General features: G+C 37.3%; 1 protein-coding gene across 1 annotated transcript; it reads left to right on the forward strand.

The window, feature by feature from the left end:
* Positions 1-3034: 3034 nt before the first annotated feature.
* Positions 3035-10605, forward strand: LOC102729483 (phospholipid scramblase 4). Its single transcript, XM_081811142.1, has 3 exons — positions 3035-6691; positions 9331-9373; positions 10279-10605. Exons 1-3 carry the CDS (start codon positions 6605-6607, stop codon positions 10581-10583), a joined length of 435 nt encoding a protein of 144 aa, XP_081667268.1. The 5' UTR covers positions 3035-6604; the 3' UTR covers positions 10584-10605.
* The last annotated feature ends 6 nt before the right edge of the window (positions 10606-10611 follow it).

Here is a 10611-nt window from a genome sequence, read left to right on the forward strand (position 1 = left end):
GTTAGCCCGGTGATGGGTATTAAGGAGGGCACGTACTGCATGGAGCACTGGGTGTTACACGAAAACAGTGAATCATGGAACACTACATCAGAAACTAGTGTTGTATGGGGACTAACATAACATAATAAAATTAAATTAAATTAAAAAAATAAAATCACATGGCTAATATAAGAGTTAAGCAACTCACTGAGTTGATAAAACAATATTCTTAAGATTATTTATATGACTTTTAGTTGCATTGTTTTTAATAGTTCAAAAAAAGGGGGTAGGGATATCTGATTTCCAGTCTAATTTGGGTACTCTTAAACACAGTTCTTACAGGAACTGAAGTATATTCTTCATGACAAACTGAAACATGTAATTTCTTCCATTTGTTCTAAAGACACTAGGTTTTTTGTTTTTGTTTTTTCTCGTGTAGCTCTAATTTGACATTTTTTCTAGTTACTATTATTTTTCCCTTAATCTGTCCTGACTGTCAGTGTCTATCAAGATCTATATGTCCTCTGTCCTTAAGAACTGGTATTCCCCAGGGTTGGGCCACTCCCCTGCCCTGCCTTGTCTCCTTCTTTCAACTATTCCATTCACCCAACTTTTTACACACTCTCCTGAGTGATCTTGGTAATTTGCCTTTAACCACTTAAGAATCCCTTAGCACCCGCCCCTATCAATCTCCTGTGCTCTGAACTTGCATTTCCCCGGAAATGACCCTGGATCTCAAACTCAGTGGTCTGTAATTCAACTTCGGCATGTTGCTCCAGAACACATACCCTCTATTCTTTCCCTCCTCTGGAGGTTGCAGGGACCCACCACAGAACTTGAGAATCTTTCCTCATATCCAGTCTGTTACTGAGACAGGACTGTCTCTTCAGTGTTGCTTATTACTCCTCCACTTACTACTCCTTACATTACAAATTAACTTGCCTTCCATCTGCACTCCTGGAAGCACCTCCTGCCTAATTGAACCTCATTCATAAAGGTTCTGAGTGTAAGTCCAATTACTTCACTTTCTGTTTTATTGGCATACAGTTTACTCTTTGCAACAGAGGAGTATAGGTCTTTCATAATCTTCAGTCCTTCCCCACCTTCCTTTCTAGCCTGTCTGCCTAATCTCCATACACAGCCTTGGCCCCGCTGCAATACTGAGTCTCCCTGTGCAATTGTTCATTTTGCACCTACTCTCCCTGTAAAACCTCTGTCCATTGTGGAGGTGCTGGCTGGGTCTAACATGTCAGCACTAACATCATAGGGTACCTCCTCTGCCTGGGTTGAGCACCGTTCCTCTCTAATCTCTTCACACACTATGAATCTACCTCTGATCCCACGAGTTACTTGCTTCATGATAACCATTCACTTTTTTTAAAAAAAAAAATCTGTGTATTTTCTGTAGAACTGAATGTCCTCAAAGACATGTCTTTCTACATCTTTCTGTCTCTAGCAGTAAGCACAGCAGCTGGTCCTTGAAATGGCATTGTGGAGTGTTTCCCAAATAAAGAAATGTTTGATTTATTTCATGGCCTTGTTCTCAGACAGTATTAGAAGAAATAGTTCCACAATTCATGATGCTCCTGAGTGGGATTTTGATGAGTAACCAAAATGTCCCAGACTTCATGAGCGTCAAAAGCCACTCTTCCCTTTAATGCCCAAATCGCTGGAATCTGACCCTCTGTCCAGTTTGCCTTACAGGAAGGGCTGTCTGTCTTTATTTCTCATCCCACACAACTTCTGGAAGTCTTGGGGAATCTCCCTTCCTGGTGGTGGCTGGTTTCCTCGGCATTGGCTGACCCCAGACCACTGCTTTGCCTCTATGCTGGTGACCGCTTACTCTTTCTGAAGCCAGCTTTCTGCCTGCTACACTGTTTTTTCTGTACTGTGACATCCCCTAGGAGGGGTGCATGCGTGTGTGTGTGTGTGTGTGTGTGTGTGTGTGTGTGTGCGCGCGCGCGCACCTAAAAAAACAGCGGCCAGCTAGAGTTGCTCTTCTACTCTGTAGTTTCAAGGCTATCCAGAGAGTCCTATTTTGGATGTTCCTCGCCTCTCTGATCTAAAGGGAGTATTAGCATAATTTAATTAAGGGTGCCTCCGCAGTCAGAATGCTTGAGTTTTAATTCTGACTCTGTCACATATTGACATTATTGATTCTTGAGCAAGTTACTTATCCTCCTATGTCTCAGTTTTTTCCTCTGTAAATTAAGGATAATAATAATAGTCTCTACCACATAAGGTTGATGCCTAGATTACAGGATTTAATACATGTAAAGTAGTTACAACAAAGCCTGGAACATAATAAAAGCTCAGCAAGTATTACCTATTACTACTTATATATATAAGTAGTAATATTTATATATATATATATATATATATATATATACATATATATATATATATATAAACATAGCTTCCTCTAACAGGAGTTCCTTCCTGGTGTGCATGGTGTCCAGGATCCAGTTCTTTGGGTTCTCTGAGAGAGAGCGTAGTCTCCACCTTACCCGACTCTCTCAGGTCTTTTTCATTCTGTAGGAGGGACCTTTTCAGAGAACAGCCACCAATGGACTGTTCACATTTTTCAGGAAATATCAGTCCCTGCCCTACACAGCTGTGTGGCATTGCTTTTTGATTACAAAAAGATACCAGATTTCCCAGTCTGGAGCCGCAGGCCCAGAGCCTGGGTTATTTTGGGAAATATGGCTACAGCTATCCCAGGCTTGTTCCCTTTAGCGCACGTACTTAGACAGGAGGTAAATCTCGGCTTCTGACACCCCTTGCTGTCTTCTGGACCAATATCCCAGTATAAGAAAATGCGGATACATGCACATCCACACATTATAAACAGTACTTTTATAAACAAATAGCAATTTTCAGAAAGAAACTCAGTTTAACCTATATTTAGGTAAGATTTGTTTTTTCCTTCAAGGAGAAGATCCACAAAACTATTTGCAACCATGTGATTATGCATCACAGTTTTGTGACATTGTCTCCATCTTTTCCATTTTACAATAGGATCTTTTCTTTTACATTGGTTAAACAAAAGGGTCTTTAAATCACTGGCTTTCAAACATTCTTTTTTTTTTCTTTCTTTTATTTAAAGTAATCTCTACACCCAACGTAGGGCTCAAACTCACAACCCCAAGATCAGGATTCACATGCTCTACCAGGCGCCCCCTTAAACATTCTTAATGAGAGTCTACTATGACCCACAGTAAATAATATATATATGTATATATTTATATATAACAATATTTATATGTATTTATTATATATATGCTATATATAACATTTCATCAAGCAATAATACAGTGAATATATAGCATATGGACAATACAGTTTGATTTTTTTCTATTTTATTTTATTCTAGTGTAGTAAATTTTATTGTAAAAAATTTTAATTGTTAATCATTAAATTGATTTCACAGCCCACTAATGTATGTATGTATTATAAAACACTATATTAGCACAATGTTTTTCAAACTTCGTTGTTGATAAGAATTAGTGAAATAGCTATACTTATATCAGACAAAATATACCTTAAGGCAAAAGTTGTTATTAGAGATAAAGAACATTTTACAATAATAGAAGTGTCAATCCATCAGGAAGACATAACAATTATATATATATATATGTATATATATATATACATCTAAAAACAGAGCTCCAAAATGTATGAAGCAAAAAAGACCGAATTCAAAGGTAAAATAGACAATTCAGTAAATAAGAGTTGGAGACTGCAATACCCCACTTATAGTAATGGATAGAACAACTAAGCAGAAGGTCAAAGGGAAATAGAGGCCATAAGCAATATTATACACCAAACTAAACATACACACGTATAGATTACTCTACCCAACAACAGCAGAATATACATTCTTCTCAAGTGCATATAGGACATTTTCCAAAATAGATTACTGATTGAGCCAAAAAACAAGTCTCATAAATTTAAAACGACTAAAATCATACAGGTTTCACAATGGAAGAAAATTAGTAATCAATAAAAATAGAAGGAAAGTTGGGAAATTTGAGGAAATTAACACACCATTAAATAACCAAAAAGGCAAAAAGAAATCACAGGAGAAATTGGAAAATACTTTTGAGGTAAATAAAATCTCAATATACCAAAGCTTATGGGATACAGCTAAAACAGAGCATAAAGAGGGGAGCCTGGGTGACTCAGTTGGTTTTAAGATTGAGCTTCACATCGGGCTCTGTGCTCAGCAGGGAGTCTGCTTAAGATTCTCTCTCTCTCCCCCTCTGCCTCTCCTCTCTCTCTCAAATAAATAAACCTTAAAAAAAAATCAGAGAGAAATTTATAGCTATCAACACCTACATTAAAAAAGAAGAAAGACTTCAAATCAGTAACCCAACTTTTCACCTTAGAAAGAAGCCAAACCCTAAGCAAGTAGGAGGAAATAACAGAATTTAAAGTAGAAGTAAATGAAATAGAGAAAAGCAATAGGCCAAACTGACAAAACCAAAAGTTGGATCTTTGAAAATATCAACAAAATTGAGAAATCTTAAGCTAGACCGACCAAGAAAAAAAATAGACTCAAAATATTAAAATCAAGAATGAAAATGGAGACATTACTAACAAGCTTAAAAAAAATTAAAATGTATTACAAGAGAATACTATGAACAGTTGTATACCAACAAACTGGAAAACCTAGATGAAATAGACAAATTCCTAGAAAAACACAATTTTAACTGACTCCAAGAAGAAATAGAAAACCTAAAGAGAGCTATACAGCAAGTAAAAAGATTGAATTAGTCATTTAAAAATTTCTGACAAAGAAAAGCCCAGGTCTGGATGGCTTCATTAGTGAATTCTACCAAATGCTCAGTGAGGATTTTAATACCAGCCCTTTACAAGAAATGTAAGAATAGTGGACACTTACTTCCCAACCCATTCTGTGAGGCCAGTGTTACCCTATTAGCAAAATTAGACAAAGACATCACAAGAAATGAAAACTGTAGAGCAATATTCCTTATAAATACAGATGCAAAAGTGCTCGACAAGATACTAGCAATGTAGTAACCAAATCCAGCAATTTAAAATAGGGATTATATACCATGGCCAAGTACACTTTGTCCCAAGTACGAGAGGTTGGTTTATCATACTAAAATTAGTCAGTGTATGTACCATATGAATGGAATATAGTAGAAAAATCATATGATCATATCAATAGATAGAGAAAAAGTATTTGACAAAGTGAAACATCCTGTATGATTAAAAACACTTAACAGATTAGGAATAGGAGGGAACTTCCTCAACCTAATAAAAGGCATCTATGAGAAACATCATGCTTAATAGCAAAAGCCAAAAGCATTCCCCCTCAAGTCAAGAACAGGACAGGATATCTCTTCATGCCACTTCTATTCAACATTGTATTAGCGGTTTTAGCCAGGGCAGTTTGGCAAGGAAAGGTAATAAAAGTCATCCAGATTGGAAAGGAAGAAGCAAAACTATCTCTATTTGCAGATGACATTATCTTGTATGTAGAAAATCCTAAGGAATACACACACACATGCACACACAACTAGCAGTAATAAAGGAGTTCAGCAGTAGGAGTGTAAAACAGTGAAGCCACTTTGGGAAACAGTTTGACATTCCCTCAAAACATTAAGGCTAATTCCACTCCTAGGTATATACTCAAGAACTGAAAACTTGTACACTAATTTCACAGCAGTGTTATTATAAATAATTGCCAAAAGGTAGAAACAACCCAAATGCCCATCAACTGATTAATGAATACATAAAATGTGATATGTCCATGCAATGGACTATTACTCAGCCATAAAAAGGAATTGAATACTAGTACATGCTACAAGATGGAAGAACCTTGAAAATATTACGCTAAATCAAAGAAACTAGACAGAAAGGCTACATGGTAACATGAATTCATTTATATGAAATGTCCAGGTTATGCAAATCGGTAGTGACAGTGGTTTCCAGGGGCTGGGGCAAAAGATAGGAAATGACAGCTAATGGGTATGGGCTTGCTTTCTGGGGTGATAAAACTGTCCTGAATTACTTAGCCATCATTAAAAAACACCCCTTTGAAGTTACTATCTTTGTAACCTTAAACAATAATAACAATAAACATCATAACATAAATGTACAGTGCTAATTATGTGCTGTCTTGTGCTAATCCCACTACAACCTACTGAAGTAGGGATATTATTATCTCCAAGGGGGAAACCTATTACAGAGAAGCCAACAGGTTACTTGATGTTTCAAACCTTATTTCTATACCTCTGTGTGGAATAATTATCTTCTAAGGTTTAAGAGGATTAAATGAGTTACCGTGTAAAGCCCCTTACTTAGTACATTGTTGGTGCATGGTACACATTCAGAAAATGGATCATGTTTTAGTCTGAAGTGGATATTGTGTGGCACATACATTTTTCATGTAAAAGTGTGTTATGGTGTTAATAGTGTATAACATTTTCCTTTGTTTTTGGATACAGGACCCCCTGGACCAGCTATCCCTGCACCTGCAGGCTACCCAGGAGGCTTGCCTGTGGGATACTACAGCCCACAGCGTCCCTATGCCTTCCCCTCATATCAGCTACCTGGTGGTATTCATCCTATCCAGTACCAGCCTGGCAAATATCATATGCCAAATCAGCCTGTTCCAATAACATGGATGCCAGGGCCTGTTCTTATGCCAAACTGTCCTCCTGGTCTGGAATACTTAACCCAGGTACTCCACACAAATCCAAATAATTTTCTGATGAAGTATGACTGGGGATCTGACAAAAAGAGATCTGAAGCTGGATAGAGTGGATGAAGGTGGTGGGTCAGTGATGACAGTGGTCCTGTTTGTGAGACCGTAGGAATGGTGGTACTGATTTCAGAAATGTGAAGGGAAAATGAGTGCAGGGATGTATTTGGTGGAATCAGTACAGCTTTCTAAAGGATGTATGCTGAATTTTAAGATATGCAAGGTGTCCTGTGGAAGGCAGTTTAAGAAACAGGGAAAACTATCAAAGATGCTGATTGAGGTGTTATTTGCATAGAAGTAAAGAGTTAACACCAAGAACAACAACATGAAGAACACAAGACCAAGAGTGAGTCACTGAGTGTCTCCTCCCATCCCTTTTTCTCATTGCCCACAATTTTCATTAGCCACTCCTGCCACCCTCCAAACATAAAATGTCAATAAAAAGAGGAGACTTACCAAGGGTTCTCTTCAGGCCAAATTCAGAGATCCCCTTCCCACAACACAGTGAATTCTTATTTCCCATCTATATAGATGTTCTGAAGCTACCAGGATATCCTGATCAGAAACTGGGGCAGTATGTCAAATCCACGTACCAAATGGTATCGCTTAAAACCACATGTCAGAGACTCAAAAAAATTGCTTAATGAAAATAAGATGAAGCTGGTACTGGAGTCCTTTAGAACCTATTGAATCATGTTTGGTTTTAGAAAAAGATGTTGAAATACATTATAAGCAAGGGACTTGCCAGTTTTCTTAGTTTGCCAAGTTTTTTCATTTCTTCTATTACTCTGACAGGAGTTAAATGAACATATTTTATGAATTCTGTTTTCTCTTTCAGGGATGTTTTGAATTAAAAAAAATAAGTGAGAAAAGAAACAAAACAAACAGGTGTGGAGCCAGACAAACCCGGTTTTAAATTCTACTCGTACTCCCTCTTCACTGCAACCTTCAGTAACTTTCATGACCTGTTGGTCCTTGAATTTCCTCATCAATAAAATAGTACTAGCAATACAGACCTTATTGGGTTGTTAGGAGAATTTTTCAGGAGCTAAGGTTTATAGTGCGCCTACTATTTTGGGCACACAAGGCCATCCAGTGGGCGGCAGCTTGTGGATATTATTAGTTAAAATACCTCATATGCAAACAGAAGACAGAACCAGTCATTTGCTTTATCATTTTCCTTATCCTACCTAGCCTTTTTGCAGTCTCCGATATAGATTCCATGAATCATTATCAGACTGTCAAGATTCTGGAGCATTCAAAGTAGCAGGATTATATTATTTCTAGAGTATTGACTTGGCCAGTGACCCTACCAGTTTGTTAGAGAACTGATCTATAGCAGCCATAGAGTCTCATTGGACAAACTTCTTTTACATTAACAGGCATTATTTCTTTAGAATATTTTGCTCAGCAGCGGATGCTTTTATCAGCAATGAATATTTTTACTTTGAGTTCTAGATTTTAACATTCTGGATTTTTAAAGGAACTGTGGACCTCCTTAGTGACCACTTTCGGCATTTTATAAGACAGATTTAGACCTCCTTACCTGATTGTGTTTTCGTATAAGAAAAAGGTTTTCATGAAGGAAGGAATATCTTCCCTATACCCTCTTGTAATCAATTACACCACAAAATATTTATGTCTAGTTATTTTTGACTTTCTTTATTACCACATTCATGTACTTTTTTATTAGCTAAAGTATTCAATGACTATGGTGAAATAGGACATTTCAGGCAATATTCTGGGCTCAAGGATTAGGAATGATCTATATCATCTAAAATTATATAGATATAATTACTCTGTCCTCAAAGAAGTTTCTTATTTTCTGCTGTAATATTGTCAAGTAATATCAGTTGCTGAGCCCATCAAACTGTCTTTAGAGTGGTTCCTAAGTGAAGTTAAGGCAGAAGTTTATCTAGTGATGTTCCCAACACCCTTTTCAAGAGATCCCATCCCAGAATGTTTCCTCCCCTTTGTCCTAATCCTAATCACATGCTTCCAGCCTTGTGGACCCTCATTAAAGTATGCACCTAAGGAAGCCCCTGGCATCAGGACCTCAAATGAATGGAAATCAGTGTGTTAACATCTTCCAGAGGTACCTGTGAAAATAATGTAAAACGATACTACTGTGTGAGGTCCCTGGCTGATTTGCTCTCTGTAAACCACTGAGAAAGTAGCTTCCTCTGTGGCTGGTCCATGTTAAACCGTCCCAAACTTCCTGAGCACCTCCAGGCTGTGAGTTCAGTGAGTGACAGACATGTCAATGAGATCAGTGAGTAGGGGCCGAGCTAGAAACAATCTGTGTCAACACAGCTTCTTCTAGATGCTGTTACTGTAGTAGGAAGATTATTTTCTGATGCACCAGGCAACTGTTTATCTTTTTTTTTTTTTTTGCACCTGTTTATCTTTTACAATAGAACTGGAGAAAAGTGGTATTCCTATCTGGACAGCTCTGCTAATTTCATTTGATAATTTTTTTATTTCATTCAATTTCAAAAAGATATTTTGGTGCCAATTAATACATTTTTATACCTGTCTCATCAGCTTCTTTTCTAGCACTGATTTGATTTAATTCTGTTATTTCTATTTTTGCTAATTGCTTTGTTCTATCCCAACAGTTGGACAACATACACGTCCTTCAGCATTTTGAGCCTCTGGAAAGTATGTATAATTTTGTAGTGTTCAGCAGTATTTGAATCAGGTGGAAATTTGCATTACCCAATGATCATTTCTTAATGAGTCAAAGAGAAAGGACTATCTTCTTCTACCCTTTTTTCAAGAAAGTAATAAAGGGAATTGTTTTGTATAATTGTATCTATTTATGTACCATACCTAAGTTCTTAGACTTGAAAAAGACTTACATATTATCTGGTCAACTCCCCCTTCCCACCCTATTCTGCAATTCATCTTCCATGGAAGAGGAAGAGAAGGAACCAAGAGACTAAATGAGTTAGCCAGGGGCACCATAGTCAGCTGGTAGAGCTGGAAATAGAATCTAAATCTACTAAGTTCTAGTCCAGTGCCCTTGCTTTAGAAGTAAAAAGAAATCACAGTAAGCATGCTGCTTGATCTCAGTTCATCCTCACTGGATTACTGACCTTCTCTTTACCACCAGATCTGCATATTCATTTGACCACTACTCAGAGCCTGAGTCTTCTTGGTTCATTTTCCTATTTGCAATTAGGAATGACCCCTAACCATCTCAGTATATTTCTTGAGCTGACTACTTTATGGTAAAACGTGTACTTTTATTTAAATGGTTTCTTTATTAAAGTTTTCTAAATTCGGGTACTCCAGGAATATAGTTTTAGTCTTTGCATTTATGTGGAAAAGTTTTAAAAATCATTTTTACTGACCTCCTTAAAAGAAATGTTTTAAATGTTCAAAATTACCAAATATTTATTGGGCATCTGAATTATTTCGGTGTCCTAATCAATGGTAATATTTCACTTTAAATTTTTAAAAAGCTATTTTGCTTTAAGCCCCTAAGAAATACTACAAAAGGACTTCTCGGGCCCATTTTAACTGCTTTTAATTTAAAGTGTCTTTCTCATTTTCTTTTATAGTGATGACATCTTTTGAAACTAATAATAGATATGATATTAAAAACAACCTGGACCAAATGGTTTACATCGTAACTGAAGACACAGACGACTTTACCAGAAATGCTTATCGGACACTAAGGCCCTTCGTCCTCCGGGTCACTGACTGTATGGGCCGAGAAATCATGACAATGCACAGACCTTTCAGATGCACCTGCTGTTGCCTCTGTTGTCCCTCCACCAGGCAAGAGGTCAGAGAATGCAGGTCTTATCCCTGGTTTCTTCCTGATCCAAGTCTTCACAGCACAGTTGTGCTCCTTCCAGAATGACACAGGAGGGGTTTTCAGAGAGTGGGGA

Source organism: Leptonychotes weddellii, unplaced genomic scaffold, assembly GCF_054177405.1.
Source record: "Leptonychotes weddellii isolate Sample4059 unplaced genomic scaffold, ASM5417740v2 HiC_scaffold_5880, whole genome shotgun sequence".
NCBI lineage: Eukaryota > Metazoa > Chordata > Mammalia > Carnivora > Phocidae > Leptonychotes > Leptonychotes weddellii.